The following is a 22,997-nucleotide window of genomic DNA, read 5'->3' on the forward strand; positions in this document are numbered from 1 at the left end:
ACTACCAGAATCATCAGCAGAAGGATTCAGTGCTGACAGAAGACTTAAAAAACAACTTCTTCTGTAATTCCCTTACTTAGGGGGCTAGTATGATACTAGGCACTGTATGACAACTCAAGTTCAGCTTAATTTCTTGGAATATGTTAACTCTCAACAATAAGTGATGTTTTTTGTAAGAACAGTCAAAGGGAGAAGACTTACTAGAAGTCCCATATTCTTCCTCCCAAAGTAAAGACAGGCTAATACATGCATTGCGCAAGAAGGAGAATCCACCTCATGAGAGCCTCAAGGTACATTGCTCAGAACGTGACTCTTGCCAGCCATAACATGGAAAAACCCCTGTATCAAATTCCAAAGAAGAGGCTTTGCTGTGCTCTCAGTAGAGGATTCAGAATGTTGAGGGAAGAGGTTCCAAAAGGAGGGGAATGACATATTAAAAAAAAAAAATTAAAGTAACTTATTTGATTTTTATTTTAATGTGGGTTTTTTTTTCATCTCAGAATAAAGTTGAAAAATCCTAAATATTCCTTTTTGGGTTAGCTTTTTTTTTTTTTATTTAAATCACAAAAGCAAACAAAACAAAAATCCCCACAATATCTTAACACAAATGCAAATATTCTATTGTAATAAACACAACAGTGATTACATTCATTTTTAACAGTACTGAAGACAGCTGCTAGACAAGCAACAAAGCATCACACCTTCTTAGTTATGAAGATTACCAGAGATGCCACCAAGAATTTGAGGGGCGGGAAGGGATTTGCTAGAGCTATGAATGGAGTAATGATCCGTAGAGCTTTAGATCCCACACAGGTAATACATAAAATTAAGGCAACTAGCAATGTTAGATTTTATAGTCTTCATGGATTCTCGGATACATTTATAAACTAACCTTCAAACACTCGAGCAAGACTATAACACAGAATTACATACCTAAGAAATTAAATTCCTGGTAGTCTTGCTTTTTTACACCTTACATTCAACTCCACAGGAATAAGACTGACCAAAAGCAACTGAAGACCCTTCACTTCTTCCTCTCCTCTGCTATGCAATCAATAAACTCACATAAAACAAATACCACAAGTGGAATAATTACTGAATTCAAACACAATGTGGCCACTTCCAGAATTATTTCTGCGGTATATAACTGTGCCACAGTGAGTCTTCGCCATAAATCTCAAACCCAAGTTTTCAAACAATCAAAATGTAAAAAGCTCCGAATAATTCTGTTTGACCTTCATTAGTTAGGTCTGTGTGCCAGGTCTAATCAGTTCTCACAAGCACATTCCACTTTTTAAAAACGGACTGTAGAAATAAATACATTTTTCAAACTAAAAGGAACAGAATGCATTGTTTTGATGCTACAGCCTGAAGCCCTTTATCCGAGTTTTACCAAAGTATACTCTATCACTGATCAAAGCAGCAATGACAACTTAATGTTCTTTAAAGTTATATATTGCTGCATAAACTTCCCACTTTTGTCTTGTGGCCTCCGGCTCAGCATGTCATTGGGAGTATATTCAAAGGTCAAGAGACGTTCTTTCAAAAGCCCTGTTCCCAAGTGGCAGCTCTCATGATTGCAGGAGTGGAGTGGGGTAGATTAATTCCATCAGGGCTCTGTTCTCATAGACCCTAGAAACTTCAAGTTATCATTTCTTCCATCAGATGTGTGGAAGACTACTTTGTACGTTACTGTATGAACTATATGTACGTGGTAGTAGCATTTCCACAACACCCTATTACTGATTTTATCATCCTCTCAAGACCTTTTCTCCCTCTAGTACTGAAAACAGTATTTCATTTTAAATTCTTTTCTGTTTAATATTTTGCATGTGACTGGCTGGCTTTCTAAAGCAAAGCTTGGAAGTGACTTGGACATGCAAGACTTAATCTGTATTTTAGCCATTTACCAAGAAATCTCAAATTGAGTTTACTAGAAAAATATTTTGCAATTTCATGTTTAATGAACTGTGTTGAAATGAGTTGTACTTAAGGCTCCTTATTTAATAAAAGGGCATCAGAACATACAACACAACTACCATGCTTCTACAATTATAATTAAGGTCTCCAACATCTCCGTTAAGTTTTAAGCTTCAGATGAATGCCTGTCATGATCACTTGAAGCACTCTCAACATCTTCAAAATTCCTGCCTGCCCCCCACAGACAAGAGGAAAATCCCTGGAGAAACAAGGCTTAGTGCCTTAAGAAATCAAGGACTGCAAAACTGAGGAACGAGCCAGGATTCAAGAGGCAAAACTCTTAACAATAGAGAATCCGGTTAAATCTGCTCCCATACTCTCAGGAATGCGCAAATCGTCCAAGAACCTCACTATTAGAAGCAGCACTCCAACTCCTTTATCTTGGCACAGCTCCTTTATCTCCTATCTAAAAAGCCCCTGAGGGGGACGGCTACCAGGGGGAAAGCCCATGGCCCAGAGCTTAGAAAACATACGTGTTCCTGCAAAGATTCTGATTTTCACAAGGGAGTATTGCAAAGCCAGAAGCAGGCTTGAGAGCACCACTGGTAATAATTAGCTTGGCTCTTCTCTGCTCCATCCTGATTTCGCCTACACCTCCCCAGCTTTCTTAGTAACTCCTTTTCAGAGAAAGGAAGGAACTGAGTGGAGGAGAAGTATGGCGCTGGTGGGGCCAGATTTTGCAAGTTTGATGCATATTAACTTTCACAAGCATCTCACACAGAACAGCAGGGAACAAGTGGCAACACTGGCCCATTCTCAGAAACTAGTTTCTAAGCACTAAAAACACATGGAACTGGAATTTTGATACTTTAGAAAATAAAAATTGAAAATAAAAATACTGGTCAACAGGCAGCCTTGCACTGACAGTCCTATCTTCTAAAACATGTTCATACTATAACATAATAAAAAGGTATTTTAGTGATTAGAACCCGATGTGGTGTCATTCTGAGATGTCTCTTTCCAGACATGCAATGCCACCGTAACTTAACATTAAGATTCTGTGGCCAGTAAGAATTATCGCATAAAAAGGGAACCTTTACAGGTCACCCTCTGCCCAGACCATACAAAGAATCCAACAGAAATGAACCTGGTATTAAGTGCTGATGTATAGCACTCTACTCTCAGACACTCTTGGATCTATTAATGAACTCAGTAAGTACATGAGCACACTGTTCGTATTTTAAGTACAGTCAAAACTCAACCAGGCAGAGATTTTCTTCAATTTAAAGCATCACCAAAACCAGAGCAGGGACCTGAGCAGGCACCTGAGTCCTGCTCAGTGTGTGACTGATCCAAAATCATTATCATCTTGCTAAAATATATAAGAAAGAAAAAACTGAAATCAGTAAAGTTATGCTACAATATTTAAGTCACTCAAAATTGTAACGCTAATATTAGAGAACTCAAACACTTGGTCATTAGGATTTTGTTTCAACAGGATTTTAGCCTTCAATTCATTCACATGAAACCTCAATGTCCATTTCAGTTTGTCCTTGATCACTTTTTCAGACACATAATGACCACGGCAGTTGTTTTAAGATCTATGTTTTATAAAATTGCAGGCATTTGGAAATACAACGCACTGAACCATATCAGTTTAAGTAAAAACATGTTCATTAAAATAGCTTAATTTCCAAATACTTTTCCCAGTGATCGTGTAAATTAGAGTAGTAAATTTTAAGATGGAATTTTCTAGTCCAATAAGCCGAGTACACAAAGCAGTATTTGAATACTTAATTTAAATGTTACAAAGACATTGATGGCTTCTTCCAACTGTTTCCTATTAGTTTTCAGATTAACGAATTACAACACATACATACTTAGCACATGCATTTTTGAGAACCTGCTGTGCAACACCAGAATGAAGAATACCACAGGCCATTGTTGAAAGAGATAGTTTTGTTGGGGTTTTTGTTTCTTAACGTCATTTCTGCCACAGTTACGGGAAATGTGAGAGTTCCAGGATGTCCCATAGAAGCCTATCTGGATGTCTTGGAACAAACACGTACATTAGAAGAACACTATAAGCTTAAAATATAGGTCTAGAATTTTTCTGACTGTATGTTAATACTATTTATGCTACCAGTATCCATTATGAATCTTCCATGGTATACTAAAAAATGTTGCACAATAATAACACAGAGGCTTTTGAAAGCCCCTCAACAGTGGGAAGTGGAAAAAACACAACTGTAAGAAGGGGCAAGCAGACAAACAGAGAATAGTGAGCAGCTCTGTATACACAGATGACTCATTCTGACACACTATACAGGTGAGGGTACACAGGCAAAACTTCAGTTACTGAAAATTTCCAGGAATGTAATGGAATTTTTTTTATTCTCCATCTTCACTTCCCTCCCCATACATTTAAAGTACTCACAAGTACTAGCAGTCCTCCTGAGAATTTAACCCAAACCAAATGTTTGAGCAAGGCAGTCTCTGTTATAAAATCTCACACAACAAACATCCTTGAATTGAAAAGGTACCCCTGTGTTTGAACATGCATGAAAGCTAATCTGTAAGGAATACCACAATATCCCATCCTATGCTTTCGTCACCTCTAGTTGGGTCACAAAGTCCAGTGACAATCAGGAACCATCCACATTGCCATCTTGTTCCTAACTCTTCACATATGACTGTTCTAATTTTATAGGGGAAATTTTTCTTACAATAACTTTCAGCCCTTACAGGCAGTATCGGAGTTTATACAAGATCAAAACATGCACAAATCCTTCCTCCTAGAAATCCAAAGAATGTTTTAAAGATACTATCAGGTATTTTTATTGTGCTTCTACATTAATACAGCATAATTACTGCAGCCTTCTTAATCCTGATGGGAAAAAAAGCAATACAGTAACAGGCAAGTGTGGGGAAGTTTTGCACTGATCCAGATTTAAAAGTATTTGTTGTTGTTGAACCTAGGAGCTGATGTAAACCTTAGTACACTGACTCTTGTTTTTATACAGTAAACAGAATCTAGAAATGAATTATTAAACAGAGCATATTTTACAGATCTGTGCAAAGAAAAACTTTTTTTTAATAATTAGGCATCAGCCTCCTTCAAGGAAAACAACTTTATTATGATAATAATAAAAAGAGATTTTTATTTAGGAGTCGATGCTCCTTTAAATAGCCACATACTTACAGAGTGCAAAGCTCATGAAACCTAATCTATGTTTTCCTCAAATCCCCACAAGTCCCTTTACTTAAAAACACCACACTCCTGGATGGGTGCCTGGCGTACCAAACCTGCCCCGTCGTGCGTATTTTTAACCATGTTACTAAATTAGGAAAGCAGAGTGGACTAAGGTTATGCCAAGCCTGAAAAAAGAACAGGGTCTGCATCAGTTTGTGCTTTTGCTTTTAAAGTCACAATCATTATAAAAGAAGTTTGAACTTAACTATCGAAGCGATCTACTCTAATCAGAGACAGTAATAAAAGCAATTCAAGGGAAATACAGGAGCAAAGGTAAAACATAGAAACAAAAAAGCTAAATTTATTCCTCCTCCATTTTGAAGGCTGTAAATCAAAATACAGAAAACAAGTTGAAAAATTAGTTAAAATTATGTATTTTAATGCCAGGGTCGAGAAGAATAATAGAATTATTGGCAGACTGTACCTATGATCAGTGGAAATCTACTGTGAAAAGGAGGCATGGAAGAAGTTGTGTTTATATGCCTTTAATTAAGATTTACTGAAATACCTTATAGTGAGCTCTGTTCAGAATTACTAAGTTGGGCATTCAAGAAGTGTTTAGCAGTGCAATACTGGTATGAATAGTAAATACAGATATTGTACTTTATAGCAACTTAAAAAAAGTGAGAGAAATGAATATGCAGTTTTCATGTCTCAAAGTTTCTCTTGCCCCCAATTAGCAAAGCAAATTCCTAAGCAAAACAGACTTAGCAATAATCAATAAACATTCCGAGGGTTACTCTATAAATAGAAGAAGCAGTAACCAACAATTATAGTTTGATTTATAACTTTAATAACGATTGAACCCTTCTTGTCAGCACCACTGAAGTTACCTCTGCAAAAGAAAATGATCTAGTATTTATCTGTAAGTTATACTTTTCAAAATTCATTCTCCTGAACTCTTCCAGCCTTCTGGAACTGCAAGTTGTTTCAGTTAGAAAACCTACTGCTGTTAATTTCCTATTAATTTAGAGGGTTATTAATTATGGAGAGATAATTATTAATTTCCTAATAACGGGTGGAAAGACTCAATCCTCCCCAATGTTAAATATGATCAACCTCAAAAAGGTGTGGTCTTAACAAATGGAATGGGAACACCCAAGTTCTATTTCTGGCTAACACTGACTCCTGCTGTGGCCTGGAGCAAATCACTTCTGTGAAAAACACTTTTTTTCCATTCTGTAAAATGAGGATAACACTCCCTTATCAGCTTCACAGGATCTCTCTCAAATGCTTTGAAGATGAAGTTTTATAAGCCTACAAATGTATTTTAATGAGGCTTAAACTAACTATATTTCTAAAGCAATTTGCCTTAAAAAGGAAAAGTATTTGAACAGAAATGAAATTACTATAATTGCTATTCACCTCCCCTAAATATTGCCTTTAAAAAACACCAAAGGCAGACGAGTAATTTTTCCTTCATATTCTCTCTAAATGAAGCAAAATGGCAACAAGCGGATGCAGTATACAGAAGTCACAAGAGACAACACAGAAATGTCAATTTGAAATCGAAGCCACACATCTCTTCGAGGGAAGAAAGGGCATTTGCTAAACCTGTCTTTGCCTCCTGCAGAGATCCTGTGCCCCCCTTCAGCAACAGCAACCGCTGGTGCTACCCAGTCACCTGCACTTTAACTTTAGAGAAATAAGAAATAGCATCACACACTTTACATGAAGTTTAGTGTTATTTGGTTGCATTTTGATTTTTTGGCCTGATCAATGCACTCAGGTTTTGGTTTTTAAAGTTCCCTGACTACAAACACAAAAGGAAATGGTCTACCCCACGTAAAGACAACTGCTGATAGAGAGTTTTCTCCCCCCTTCTTTAAGGGAACTTTGCCAAAAGCTGAGCTGGGATCATACACCATACCCTATTCTTTGTTTAATTACTTAGCTTTTGCTCTTGACTTGGCAAAACATTAAGCCTTTCATTTTAGTAAATCTATAATTAACTCCACCATGTGCTGAGTAAACATAACCTCATTTTTAATTAAACCTTAGGACAAGATGCTACAACTTGCCATTTCTAAGGAGAAGTATCTTTCAAGTAATGTGCAGTAAAAAAAAAAACTAATCCTTGTCAAACACAAAACTTAAGTCTGACTTTGAGTATAACCCAAAAAGTCTTAGGAAGTCAAAACATGCATTCACTAACTACAAGACCAAAATGTAAACGTGAAGAGCCATCACTTCAAATCAAGTTCCTAAGGCTAAAGTCAAATCAAATCTTAATGGCAATACAGCAAAACTGAGAGATAACTTTGGCTGTGGGACTCTGAAGAATAATTTTTCCAGTACATCTTACTGGATTGATTTTTATGCAAATGATGCAGTAATTCCTACACAAAGAGAAAATAAATATAATTTCTTAAGAATCAAAGGAGTTGGAATATTATATGCATTACAAACATCAGAATCGACAGGGAGCTTTCTAATTATTCATAAGTGAGAAGACTCGACATTTACTTCTGACAACTCACTCATACAGGACTAACTACAATTCTACATTAAAATGAGACAAATTCTCTGAATAAAATCTCTAAAACAATAAAATTAAGCTAGTATGAAAATGTAATGTCAACTTTAAGTCAAGCTTATACATGAACTCAGGTATGAAATAATAACCACCGTCTCTTTATGCTGCAACTCTTGAGATTTTTTCAAGTAAGATCCTTGGCATTATGTATCTCCAAATGGCCCTCAAGAAATCAGATTATTGAAGTGCTACAGTTAATAGTAGGAAACTCCACGAAACTTGACTTCATGTTCAAGGATTACATATAGCAGAGCCAAATAAAAGAACCAAGAAATTAGTTCAAAGCAGAAGTTACAAGATTTACAGTTTGCAGAACAAAAAACCCACTGTGCATTCCAATGAAAAACCGGGCTCAAGAGAACTTGTAATATTCAATCTCATCTTCTTACTTATCTGCAACTCTTTTAATCAGCTCTCAGAGTTTCTCAGTCATTCTGATTACCACAGAATCTAGACACTGATGACTCTGCATTAGGCAGAAGCTGATCCACTTATTAACCTTATCCAGAGTATATTCAAAACATGACTTCAAGAGAATTTCACAAGGCATTTTCTTCCAGCCATTTCATGTTATATTTGAATTTCAACATACTTACTCTGGACAATTTTTTCCCTTCTCATCAAGTTTAGCTTAGTCATCTTTCAACAATCCTCACAACAACTTCGTGTTGCCTGACGGAGTCCCATTGTTTCAGTGGCAGTGCACAATTAAACAAAGTGCCTTTGAGGCCAAAGTACATGATTTTTATCCATGGGTGACAGTGATTTGGCAGTGTTTGCTAAACACTACAAGAGTGCCACAGCACAGAGAGTGCTTTCTAATCTCCACGGAACACAATTTCCATGCTTCACCTAATGCCCTTTTTTCCCCTCACCAGTCCTGTATTGCCTGATTTCTTCAGGAAACTAAGGCTTATGTATTGATGCTGTCAGCATGTATTTTCATTATTCTCCCCTACCTCCACCCTTAAAGTAATTTTTAAAAGTAGCTGGACAATCATGACCAAATCTGAGAAAACGAGAGGTCTTCATTATTAAATTCTCACAAGTTTTATGAAGACAGGTACTTAGAGACTAAAATCTTGCCCATCACATTGAAAATAAACCACAGCACAAGCACAACCTCTCTTAGAGCCTGAAGACTGTCTACAATCAGACTGAAGATCTTCATAGGGCCTCATTATGCACACTGTTTTAATTGTTTTAAAATGAGAGTCATGCTAGATTTCCATAAGGCAAATCTGAAGCAGTAAAAAGGAACTTAAAGGAGCACAATTGTGGAACAAAACCATTAAAAATGAATAATGAATCAACACACGCTATTAACTGCACTGGTTCTTTCAGTTCTTAATCACAATTAAGACACAACAGAATCATTCTTAAAATATCAAATGCAATAGAAAAATGTGGGTATTCAGACACTTAATGGCAAAATTTTCCAACTGTTCTGCAGCTGTAATGAAGACATTGTTTTAGCAAGTGATGAAGGCTTTTACTAAGAGTATTCTCCTAGATATCCAAGCAGCTTCAACAAAAACTGAGGGTACTTGTAACACCAGACACTGGGAAGGGAGAGACAAGAGGAATCACAGGGCAACAACTCTAAAGTAAGCTTTTTATGTGATGACATCATTATGCTGCAAATTAGCCTATCTGGTTACAAAAGGTGAATACTGATCAGCCTTTCTGGCTCTTCTGCTGTGATAAACAGTTCTGTGATAAACTGCCATTTGTGCGGTATGTGCAGGACTAAATCTGGAAGAAAATGAGTTTTGAAAAGTTTCTTCTGTAAATGACCATCACCTAATACTCAAAAGCTATTTTTTTTAATGCAGATCTTTAAAATCTACACAAGCTGCACTGCAGAAACTAAATTATATCTTAAATGGTTACTTATTATAAATAAAAAGCAATTAAGAGCTGTCTTTCCCTAACAGTGCTGTAAAGAAAGCAGTTAACACAGTAAAATCATGTACTGCAGTAAAATCACGTCCCATCCTAGCTCATTTTATTAACTTTGCTAGCTTTCCTGACAAAAAGCTATTTAACACTACTATGAAGATTCATGCTACCAATGTAATTAAGGGTAAAACAATTCTTCAGAACTTCCTAATTTGCTCTATTTTCTCAACTGTGGAACATAAATGGTATTTTCATAGATGAAAAGTTTTATTTTTCAAACTCAAAAACTTTGGTATAAAGTCGTTTCTGAATTCTGTGCAATTCTACAAAGGAAAACTCTGAAAATATGCTTGGAAGCCCTCTTCAGGAAGTGTTATGTTTAGGAAACACTCAATGCAGAAGATTAACTCTCCAATAGGCAAACTCTCTAGTGTAAGTGAAAGACTAATCTTTCTCTAACTGGTAACACTTAAGCTGAATGACATCCTGTCATGTTGATAGTGACAGCATCTGCACAGACAGGATTAGTAACAATAGCAGTAATGGCATATATACAAACTGATGGTACATTACCAGCACAACCAGACCAGACACCACTGGATTCTCCTATTCAAAAGTAGGTAACAGCAGTATTATTTCTAAGCATGCAAAATTCTTGTGCACACAAAGCTAAATGCTCGTAGGGACACTGCTCAGTACCAAATTCTGTAAACTTGAGGAGAAATTAAATGCACTGTGCCTATGCAGCTGATACCAGTTCCTAATCAAATGTGGTAGACACGAAATCAGCTCCTCAGTAATGTAAATTACCCTTTTGAAAGTCTTTTTAGGAACCTTTTTAAGTTAATGTGTGAAGTTTTGCAGAAAATGTGTCACTTTTTCTTTGAACAAGTCTTTCTTTCATGGTACAGCACCATAAGGTAAATTATCTTTGAGGAACATAAAGCACACTCAAGTCACTCCTTCCTTTTGAATGTAGGACATCTGAAAATTGATGGAAATTTTATTGGCCTTGGGTCATAATGTTTAACAGGTTTATCTAATTTCATTCCAGAGCATTTACATAGTCATATGAATTTTCTTCTTTCTAATCATAATCATCCTTTGACTTGTTCTTACTAAGCTTATTATGCCTAGCAAAGTACAAGGAAAGGACAGATAGACTTTTGCACCCAAAACTTCAAGGAGCAACTGCAATGTATTTCTTGAGAACAAGGAATGTGAACTTACAAATACATGAAGGTTACACTGAGAAGTTAGTTAATATTAGAGCCAACAGCTAACCCTGTTAGATTAGTTAGACGGTTTTTTGAAACAGTGGCCTTAGATTTTGTCATCTCTGCAGATCAGAAAATGCAAATATGCCAGAAAAAAAGATTAAAAAATAAAAAATTGAAAAATGATCATCATCTCATCTGGAAAGATTAAGGGCCATGGAGGAACAATAATCAGTTATGTCTGCTTATCAGAGTATTTAGAAGGCCAAAAAATAAAATCATTCAAAATCTGCCTATGGCCAACTTTGTGTGACTTTGTGTCACATTTACTTTGAATAAATTTTGGTTTTTTATTCTAAACTAGCAAGACAAACATTTGTTATTTACTGTCATAGCGAGGTAGAACTGCCATAGGCAAACCTACCAGACATGTGTCTTTATAGAAAATATAAGAATAAGGCTGTTGGGCAAAAAAGAAAGAAAGGACAGACTGGAATCCTTTATATTCTGGAAAATTGTAAGAAACCTCATTTTATCATAACGACAGTTGTCATTGCCATTTTGTGTGTTCCAAGGAAGTTCAATATTTTCTTGATACAATAGCAAAGACTGTTAAATAGATACATCTTTTCCCACTTCAGAAGCACTTTTCAGGACTTTTCTTGACCTCAAGTACACACAGCTAGGCTTTTTTTCTAACTACAGAGTATATTTAGTACAATACATACAATGGCAATCCCTGCCTAGTCTTTAAATGCAAGTTGTACAATGCTTCAGCTGTAAGATACGAATAAACCCAGAGCAGATCAGTGTGCAAATTAAGTTCAAACAGATTTTGTCATTGCTGTAATCCCTCACACACTGGTGCTTACCTGCAGGTAAGTATTTCAGCTGGTTGTTGGCCAAGCGAAGGTGACGTAGAGATCTCAGGCGGCCAATCTCTGGACACACAATTTCGAGAGCATTATCACTTAGGTCTAGAAACTGCAGTTTAACGAGGGAGCCAATGGCTTGTGAGAGAACAGATTAAAACATCAATGTGACCCAACAGCAATGTTAAAATCTTAATAGGGCTATGAGAGGATAAAAAGCCACAGTAGCTAACACCTATGTCTAAGCACATTTTGTCATATTAAAGCCGGTCTCACAACTGAATGACATAATTTGTGGAAATGCTTATCTAACAGTACTGCTGGCAGTGAGACAGCGAGGAGAAGTGATGTACAGAATACTGCCATTTCTAGATTCTCCTCAGATGATTCTGCTCTGAAATCACTTTTTCCACTCCTTTATCCAGTTTATATATTCAGGAAGAGTTTAAAGTATTTGCCTGAAGTTGGGCACGTAACTGTACAATTAAGACAAGGAAGAGAAATTAGTACAAGTTCTTAATACTTCAGGTTTCAAACCTGTCATGATCTAAGCCAGCAGAGTATTCTGCGTGGCAAGCAGAAGACACTCTGGATTTTTATTTCTGTAGATAAGTGCCTTTTCACTTTCTGCAATTAGAACCGAAGCAAACAGCATTTAGGTGCATTTAAGAATTCATTAAAAGAATTTAGCATAGCATAAACCAGGATATTATCAACTAAGAGCTACACTAGTATATTTGTATTAAAATCTTTAATGTTTTATGGGAAAATAAAGGAAAAATAGGCCTCTTCAAAGAAGGAAAATGAATATTTTATGATTCCTGCCACTTATTGTAAGCTGGTAGATTACTTACCTTCAGGTACAACAACTATGTTATTTGAATGAAGGTACCTGGGGGGAGGAGAAAAAAAAAAGCAGAGGACACCACCTGTTACGCTCAAGGACTTTTGCTACATAATCAGTTTGCAAAATATCCAATTTCAGACTCAAAGAGCACTCTCAAAGCCATTCCTCTACGACCACAAAAGCTGTGGAAACTGTATAAACTGGCAATGGATAGGTACTTAAGTTTCACTTAAATGATTAACATAAAATTCACTATTAAATGATTAACATAAAAATAAAAGAGAATGACATACAATCATTTGCAACAAAACATTCACAGTTACAATAATAACAGGCTTTAGTTTTGAGAGTCTTAAGAGGAAAACAAAAAGGAAAAACAATAACACAGATAGAATAACCAAAATGAACCATATTTGATCACCAAGTTATTCCACACTAAATGCTGGGCAAGAAAAGAAAAAAGCTCAAACCCATACAAGTTATATGATTATAAACATTTTCCCCTACAAATAAACTCTTAGCCCTTTACTGTCTGAAGAAACAAGCACATGATCTATTTACTGCAAATGGGGTTTTCAAACTTAAGAGTACATTTTTCGAAAGAAAAACCCAATCTTACAGATGGTTTTAGGCAGTTACTGCGTGGCCAGATCTCTCACAAAGAATATCCAGCACCCTCTGCTGGAGCACTTCCAGTATTACGAGTAACATAAAAACTTAGATTTTACATATCAGTTTTCAATCAATATTGCTGCTAATGAAAGAGTCTTTGTAGAAAAATAACAGTAAAGAGTTTTCAAATTTTGATATCCAATTGTAAAGGAATACCAAGAACTCAAGGTCCAATTGTTTAGGCACACATGGAAATTATTTGCACAGCCTTATTATTTCTACTCTATTCAGGCAGTATTTCCTATAGTAGGAGCCTGTATTTTGGCGGAGACAGAGGCAGAACAAGAAGGACACGAACGTTTCAACTGCATGGAGCATCTGAGCCTTCTGATTTTCTTTAAAAACATTTAAAGTTTACTAAAAATGTAACAAACATATGGATAGCAGATACGCTTGTAGAAATCCGTGTATAAAACCTCAGGATGAGAATTCTCCTACTCATTTCAGCTGCAGCTCCTGAAAATACTTGTGAACTATTTCACTCAAGCTAAATGAGCACAATGTATGTTATGAGGATCTACACCTAATATCCCAGCATGCTGGGATATAATATACAAAGAAACAGACAATAATAAAGTTTTTAAAAATATGTAAGTGAAATTGCTTAAGGATACAACTTTCAAGAAAATCAGTTAAGTTTGTCTTTCAAAATTTAAAGCTACTGCAACAAATTATTCTTTAAATAAATCTTTATTTTGTGGTCTTTTCTCTGCCAACAAAACATTTCTCACTGTCTGATCAAACATTGACTTGTACTACTAGAGCTACACAAACCACAGGCCCACTGCAGCTCTCCCTAGACCACCAGAATGTGTGGGGTAATGGTGGCACAACTAAACTTGCTGAACCCTAAATAATGAGGTTTGACTCCTACAATTCAGTGTTTGTAAGAGATGACTAAGCTGTAATTTATACAGGTTTTCCTAAAGGCACCATCAGATAACATGGAGATTTCCTGATGCCCCATGGCAAATCATTAAATACTAGGTATATCAAATACAAAAATATTTATTTTACTGCTTCAGAGCATAAACATATTCTCAGGCATGATGAGACAAGACTGTCTCTGAAGCAAGTCAGAGACTGCAGTGACCTACAAAATAGTTCAATTATACTGTGGTCGCGTGAACCAGAAAGGTGTGGTTTCAAGGGCCAAATTAAGATGACAAGATCAGACATCTGAATGCATTAGACTGCTCACATACACACCTCCTCCTGTTTGGAGCTTTCCATTAAATAAACAGAATCAATGGGCCATTACTTACTCGACTGCGAGCGAGCCAAATGAGTTAAAAGGGAAAAAAGGGGTGTCCCTTTTAACATCCCCAATCCAATCCTACCATAGAAAGAAATAATAACCTTACAAGAAGAAAAGGCGAGGGAAGAAAACATTGACTGAGGGGCTTAAAGCTTAAAATTAGTAGCCATGATAATAGAGTTCATGTGACATTCATTCTTTGGACAAGACTGGATAAACTGCTATGCCTATAGCAATCTCCATTAAATAGTTTCTACCCTACTTGCTCATTCCTGCTCCTGTTTGACAATCTGTGCCTTGCTTCCAAAAAACCTGATTACTACGACCAGCAACACTAAGATCATAATACCCCTGGGTAGCTGGGGTGGAAATGAGCAACTAGGGATGGGCTGGAGGCAGTAACCTGTTATTCTAGGTCTGTTACAACCACCTGACCATTGCATTTGGAGGTTCCAGTGCTTTATCAGGGTGAGAACAGTGTACACAGGAGTTGGGGGCAAATATTTTTTCCTTTAGCAGTGTAGGTATTTGTATAACTGTTCTTGTTACACAATAAACATGAAATTGTAAAAAATAGTAACAAAGGACTGAATACATCTGGATATACCTCCTTTAAACCAACATCAAATCACCCTTTCTTGCCCTCCAAGAAACCCTTCACACTTAAAGAGGTAGCTTAGGTACAAGCAATACATTCTAGAATTACTTTTAAGATAAGATGGATCAGGATAATAAAGATATATTAAAACTCCTACACAAACTCACAATTCCACGAGGTTTGGAAGCTTCTGTGCAAGGTTTTCTGGCTGAAAAAGAGTTAGACATTTTTTAGGTTTCAAAACAGAACACAGACACACACACATTGTGTACCCAACTCATTTTAATAACCAGACTAAAGCACATCAGCAGCTAGTCACAGAAAAAATGGCAACAAGGAGCTTGAATACAATACCCTATTTCCACACCTTGCACATTCTCCATCAGTGCAATTGGGATATAGCAAGGATGAGCAAACAGAACTACAGCCTCAAAGTGACATTAACATGTTGGAAATCAAATGGTATTCAGACTTCTGAGGCTGAAAAGATCGATTACCAAAACTTCACTTTTGAAATATATTGAGTTGAAGCCAAGAGACCAGTAAGAAGCTGCAGCCTTTCCAGACTTAAAGCAGAGCAAGACCTACACAAGATGTCTAACCATAATGTATTTTATTTTGTAATGCTGCTAAACTGGGAAGTGACCTACAAACTTTGTGTAGCTTAATCCATTACCACCAAGGCAGAAGTGCTGAATCCAAACTAGATTTCCATATTTACACATTAACATGCATATCATTTTCTAACTGCTAACTGATCTCTAGCTGCAGTTCTTTTTCTTGATGGCATTTATAACCATGAACATATATCACAAGATCAGCTTCACAAATTTTACATGTCATGTTGTAACCATACTCAGAATTATTCACGGTTAAGAGTTTTATTGCATAAGAAATCTGTTTTAAACATAGACAGGTTTTACTTGAAGCTTTTACAATACACATATTGAGAAACAAATTAATTTTAACAGCAGCTCAATCACATGGTTAATTTTGTGTTAAAAAACCTAGCAATTTTCCCTGTCTTGTAAATTCAAAGTATATTGTTACCTAAAATACTTTGTGCTTATAAATTTATTATGAAGGAACAGGCTAACCTGAAGAAGTAATATCATAATATTTTTATGTAGCAAACATGCCACATCCTAGGTCTAAGTACAAAAAGGAGTTTAACTGTGGAACAGCAAATGACGGCTCAATAAATTAATCTGTTGACGTCAAGACCCAAGAAACAGGCTGTAACTGATCAGCTGTTGCCACCTACTGGAAGGTTTCCTACAGTACATTGATCTTTGCACAGAATCTTACCTGGTCAAAAAGAAAAGCTTAAGCTAAGAAAATATGCAAAGACTGCACCATAGTCAAGCACAAAAAGTTGAAGCTTTAATTTAATAAGAGGGAATGTTAAAAAACAAATTCACTGTCATCCTGTTAAAATAAGGATACTAATCTGTATCACAAACTATTTTCACCTTATACTCTTGGTTTAACTGCTTTGTATTTTAAGAGGGCACAACTCAAGAGAGACAACTTCACAGTTTAGCAAGTCTGTAATAGAAATTCTGCTTATCTTCTTGAATACCACAATAACAATGGGTCTGAGTCAAAGTTGCTCAATAGAACACCCTACAACAAAACTATTCGCGATCCACAAACTGAGAGGTAAAACTAACTCTGGTCTCTACTGCTGACATGACAACAAACAATGATGAGAAATGAATCACCAATTCTGCCACCAGTTTAGTGAAGCTTGTCTCGCCCTCACACCCACTGGATACTTCTCAGAAAGTGAACCTGCTGATGTGTCTAATCAGGAAAGCATCACACATTCCGAGTCAGTAAATTAAGAACAATTGTTCTTTGATTTCAGTAGATCATGCTTCTCACAGTCCCAACAAGGCAAACACATATTTCCTTTTAGATGGGGAAATACGATTACTAGGAGGCTAATGGTATTAGTCAACCATTAAACGAGGAGAAGTTGAAAGACCTGATGCTGGGACATGGGTGTGCTCTATAGCTTCTTGATACCTTCATTACGCCAGGGCCCTCTATCATTTGCACCTTGCCAGTGAAGACAAAAAGAAATTATTCTAGGCAAGGTATCTGTAAATTCTGTAACTATTCCAGACGTTTTCATAAAAGCCACCTCAAGGCCAGGTTGGACAGAGTCTTGGGTGACATGGTTTAGTGTGTGTGGTGTCCCTGTCCATGGCAGGGGGATTGGAAGTAGATGTTCTTAAGGTCCTTTCCAACCCTAACTATTCTATGGTTCTATTTGTCAAGGACTAAAGTCATTTTAGAAAAGCAAAGAAAACAGCCAATTCAGTCAACATTTTTCGGAACTCTGAGGGAATGAAATGGATGGACAAAAGTACCACCTGACTTTAAAGAAATGATGCAGATTTAGTTTTGATGACTACTAATAATGCATATGCAATTTAAAGTATTTATTGATGACCTAATACTCATCTTATTGAATAGAATCAAAAGAGTAAAAGGCTGAATCATCTCCTTTCAATAACTTACTTGTTTTCAACTATTCTCAAATGAGATCCCCCCACAATGTAACTATCTTACTACTTCTTTACTGAAACTATCTTACTACTTCTTTACTGAAACTATCTTACTACTTCTTTACTGAAACTGAGAGTATTACTTGTCCTACCAGCAGTGGACATGAAAAAAATCATTATGAAAACACTGCTTTATAAAAATACTGATGATTTCTGCTCTCCCCTACTACCCCGCTTCCATTCTTTTTCCCCTTTCTCTTCTCCTTCTGCAAGAGGAATTAGCCTAAATCTCAACCTTCTCTCACAGGGCACGTTCTCTAAAAATCCCTTGCTGCTTTCTAGGTTCTTTCCAATTTACCTAGGTTGTTTGTAAGTATGAAACTCCAGGCTCAATCTTTGTTCCTGCTCATGCTTTAATGGTATCCAATAGTTATTTCCTTCTGCTTTTAATGGAGAATGAGAATTTTTTTAGTTTCCAAAAAGACATCTGCCTTTTTATTTTGTAACACACTGCTGACTTGATAGATTTTGGTCCACTACAACTTCCAACATCTATTCTGCTGAACAGATGCTCCATGAATGAGACCCAATTTTGTTTGCCTAGTTCCTAACTACAGTGCTATGCACTTGAATGAGATTCCATCGAGTCATATTATGAGCAAGTTATTCCATCATTTTGAATCCTAATGGTTCCTTCATGCTGTTTTCAAGTCACTTTGCCTAGGTATAATCTACATTTAGTTTTGTTTCATTTCTGTAATTACAATACCAAACAGCTTTGGGTGAGAGCTGCCTCCCTCATTTGATACATCTTCTGTTGACAGTAACCATGAATTACTCTTATGCCATCTTACACCTCTGTTGGCTGGTACTATTAACAAATATTGAAAGGAAAGGGCATTAAACTGTTACTCGCCAGACTTAGTTTTGGTTTCTAATTTATAATTACTTTGAGAAAAATGAAACCAGGCTCTAACACATACATGCAAGGAAGTTACAGGCAAAACTCTTCATGATTGTTTCATCTTTTGGGCAGTGCAAACTTCGTGAACCTTACACCACTAAATAATCACTGAATTTGACAAAGTGTCAAAGCAGAACTGTTCACAGACTTCAGTTAATTTTTAAAGCAGCCTTAATGCATAACCATGAATCCTATCCTCCTGTTAAATTATTAACCAAAGGACTTGCCCAAAACCGAAAAGTGCAATACATGCAAACTTAAGTGACTTATTCAAGAGGAAGAAAGAGCATAAAATCTTCAGAATCCTTTCAGCTTTTGACCCATGAAGCAAAACCTTTATTGAGGATTTCCAACGTATCATAGACAAAACTTTAAACACTATTCCTTAAACTGGAGTACTGGACTTTTTCTAGGAAGCACTGAAAAACATAATTTTGGTGAATTTTAAGTAGTCAGGCCCTCCAGCTCCTCTGCCAAGGCTATTATTTTATCTATCGTACCAGCCCAAGATAATGAAAAGCAAAAGAAACTGAATTATTTGGAGACTTGAGCCTATCAACAGTGACAAGCTTTGACTCTCTGTAGACAATCTTACCAGCTCAGAATGTCTCTTACAGTTATTTAACTACTCCACACTGAATTCTGAGGTCACAACATTCATTCAGGGTAAGAATTTCTTTAGCTCAGGGAAAAAACAAAACAAGAAGAAGACACGACAGAAAATCCCACAACCCTGAAATGTTTCATTTTGTGTTTTTCTCTTATCAACAGCAGCCCCTAGCCACTAACTTTCAGTGGCACCTTAACAGCAGCTTTGAATTAGACCCTGGTGACAATGCCTTTAAAATAAGGCACACACCAAGGTACAAGTTGGTTAGCCTAATGATGAAATGTAGACTGCATAGTATTGCCTAACAGTAGAAAGGCCTGACCACTAATGTGAGCAAAATTTATAGCAGTTAAAAAATAAAACCCAAAACAATAAACTCCACAAGAAAACCCTCAGCAGATCTTCACAGAACTTCAACGGAGTAACCATAATATGTCATAAACTTTCATTTATTCTCTACACTGCCTATGCAAGTTTAAGCACGATACAACCAAATACTCGTATTTCACAATGGATGAAATCATTCAGGATCAGATTTGCTATAACATTATTGTGATTTTTAAATGATCTTATTTTTTTCTGTTCCGAAAATCAGAATTCCTAAACATACAGACAGTAAATGTTACAATAAAGAGGTTGTCGTACCAATGTAGTGAGGGAATTTCGTTTCATATAAAGTCTCTCCAAGTACTGCAGCCCCTCATCTTTCAGTAACTCCAATGGGAAGTGATGGAGATTTCGGTAATTTAAGAACAAGTTCTTGTGCCTTTCCAGCTTTGCCTCAGAGATTGTTTTACATAGTTCTGATGCCATGACTAAGCAGCACATCTAGTGCATTGCATCTTCTGAAAGCAGACCCATTTCTAGGAGACAAAAAGAGAAAAACAAACAAACCAACCAAAACATTATCAAGGTGTATGTCATGCGTTCTTTTGCAGCAAGAGTTAGTTATTACATATTATCTGATAATTTCTCTAAACACACTTGTTCCAGTTAATATATAAATAAAGTATCCAGAACATCCACATCACAAGATATGTTAGAAGCAAGTCTGTGACTATTTTCTAGATGGGATGAAGTTTTAGCATGTTATCAGACCGGCAATTACAAGAGCTTATGGTATACGTAATGCTTTTTTTCCATCTATTTTCAATGGACCTTTCAGGTAATTCTGTCAAAGTTGCCACCAGAATTAAAAAAAAAAATAAGGAAACCTCTCTCTACTAACCATTATTGATGTCCTGCACCTATTTATTCTGTGAAGCATGCTGAAAGAAGAATCCATAGATAAAACACACCATTTATTAGAGAAGGATTTATCAGCTGGCTAAAATGGCTTTAAGTAGCTTATAAGGAGAATGACAAAAGTTTGTTAAGCTTTCCTATATAAAACTACTGGAAGAATTTATCAATTGGAAGAGATATTGGGGATGGGCAGCCAGTAAGGCCATTTCAAAACAATAAACTAATATATGAGAAATGTGAAATTTACAAAGAAAATTCATAGGTAGATGTGACAACAGATTTTCAGGTCTCTACTAAAAATAAAACCAGAAAGAAATAAATGTCAAGCCTTAACTGACAACTTTAAAACCAGAAAACAAAAGCACAAAGACAAATTAAAAATTAACTGAAACCAGACTTTATTTAGCTTGTTTTGCATGTATAACCAAAATTCTAGTCATTGCTATGTTGTCTAGATTTAGATGACAACAGTGATGCTACATCTTTTCAACTGTCTCAGACGTCAGGAGAACATAATAAATCCAGACTATTTATTAATTCAAAGTTACCAGTTTGCTATTGGCTTGTGTGTATAAATATATTTCCATTAATAAAAGACAAGGAATCCTGAGTGCTTCCCACCAATAACATTTTCTATTTTAGTTTGTTCCTTTACTTAAGGAGAGATTTCTCATCATAACAGACATTGGGAGTGAAGATACTGAGTTACGATTATATGGTAGTTGTTGTAAACAGAACTCCTTAAACAGCTGAAGACTGACAATTGGACCATACATGTAAATAAAACTGCATTATCAGTTTCAGTAATTCCCTTGATTCGTGAATAAGCAGCTTCTACCAGTGACCTATGTCCTTTTGGAAGAATACAGCTTTCATTTTCTTAAGAGTCCCATAAGCACTATTACTACTGACCACAACTTAGGTGTAATATCCTGCACACCTTACCCAATCTTATCCCCAATTCAAGCCATGCTAAGATCAGTTCTGCAAACAAATGATTGCCCTGTTGGGAATTCTATATAAGACTAGAAAGATCAGTCCAACTTTGGTTAAACAATATTTGTGTGAGAAGACCATGCTGTAACAAGTTGCCTTCGTTAGCTATCCTGAGGAAACAAGGAACACGCACCACTGGCCCTTGGCGCTGGCAACATCAAAGGTCCCTTAATTCAGCAGATAGAGAAAATTAAGCCACTACAATTTCAAACTACGCATCCGTAATCAGCATTCAAAGAAATCAAGCAAAAGCATTTGAATGTTTCATCTGCATAGTCTGAGAGTATTCATGCATTAATTGCTACAATACAAGAAATGGTAACGGAAGGCTCATCTTTCTCTGAAGTATTTTGTTTAAGGAAAGCTGTGAAGTCACAAAACACAACCATAAATATCTAACAGCCTGCCAATTTGTCCAGAGATGCTTTATAGGCGTTTTGCATTTGCAGACTTCTCTTCAGAGTTATGACTCCATATACCAACTGGGCCACACTCAGCCATGGCACACATGAATACTCAGACACGCAAGCCCACAAATGCAAAATCCACTCGTAACATACTCTATTTTGGCTCTTACTTCAAAGGAAAACCCTCCTACTCCCGCCACCAACCAAACTTTTTCTCTCTAAATAATCTTTTCCCAGAGATGAGACACAGCATTAGCAAAAAGGACGAGACATAATCGCGATCTTTAGAGGTGAAAAGGGAAGATGAGAACAGGTAATACCCGGTGATGACGGCCCTGTGAGGGGTCAGGTCATTCGGGGGAGAAAACCGCCGCTTCACAGAAGATGGAGAAGGCAGAAACAAGCCCGCACTGTGCACACGACAGGGTGCTATGGGGTGACACCGGGAGGCTACGGAGACCCCCCCCAAGACCTGCGGGCCGCCCCCAGCCGAGGAGAGCTGCTGGGGGGGAAAGCACACCGGCGATGAGAGCCGGGAGGGGCTATGAGGTGGGGCTGGGGGAGGCCGGGCTGTCCCGGGTGTGTGGGGCCGCCACAGGCGGAGGCCTGCGAGGGCTGAAGAGGAGGCGGCGAGAGATCCCCTCTCACAGCTGAAGGGGGAGCGGAGAGGGGTACGGAGGAAACGGCCTCGGCCCGGTGGGACGTCGAGGACTCACACCCCTTACGGAGAAGGCGCGGCGCGACGCGGCGGGCAGACAGCAGCGGGTACAGCGGCGGAGGCCCCCACACCCGCCACGACCCGACCCGCGCTGCGCACTCCCGCCGGTCACTCACCGGAGCCGCCCCCGGCTCAGCAGCGATCGGCTCCGCTCGGCGCCGCCGCCGGCCCAACCACCCGGGGGCGGAGCGCGCCGCGCCCGCGCGAGACCGCTGCGGCCGCCTCACGACTCTCGCGAGACGCCGCCCGGCAGCGGCACCACCCCTCCCTCGCTTCCCGCCACAACACCGCCCCCTCACCACCCACACCCGCCTCTCACCCAATCACAAGGCACTCCGCTGCCCGCCACCCAATCAGAAGTTAACCCCCGCCTCCATCAGCCAATGGGAGGACGTTCTACCTCAGCGCTTCGCCCGCCTCTTGTGGTGGCCGGGGGCCGGCTGGTGTTGGGGGTGAGAGGTTCCGT

At 37.7% G+C, this 22,997-nt stretch overlaps 1 protein-coding gene across 2 annotated transcripts in view; it reads right to left on the bottom strand.

The window, feature by feature from the left end:
• The window catches only part of LRRC28 (leucine rich repeat containing 28), a 53,564-nt gene extending 30,822 nt beyond the window's left edge, over positions 1–22,742 (bottom strand). The window contains exons 1-5 of one of the 2 annotated variants that reach the window (XM_030497358.1): positions 22,648–22,742; positions 19,811–20,028; positions 15,243–15,283; positions 12,555–12,592; positions 11,701–11,838 (exon numbers count right to left, since the gene is read on the bottom strand). In XM_030497358.1, the coding sequence (XP_030353218.1) occupies positions 11,701–11,838; positions 12,555–12,592; positions 15,243–15,283; positions 19,811–19,993 (400 nt within the window). In that variant the 5' untranslated portion in view covers positions 19,994–20,028; positions 22,648–22,742. Of the gene's footprint in view, positions 1–201; positions 394–11,700; positions 11,839–12,554; positions 12,593–15,242; positions 15,284–19,810; positions 20,029–22,647 lie in introns of those variants that run through there. The other variant, XM_030497359.1, reaches the window with a different exon arrangement.
• Between the last annotated feature and the right edge of the window lie 255 nt (positions 22,743–22,997).

The sequence above is a fragment of the Strigops habroptila genome, chromosome 9, assembly GCF_004027225.2.
Source record: "Strigops habroptila isolate Jane chromosome 9, bStrHab1.2.pri, whole genome shotgun sequence".
Taxonomy (NCBI): Eukaryota; Metazoa; Chordata; class Aves; order Psittaciformes; family Psittacidae; genus Strigops; species Strigops habroptila.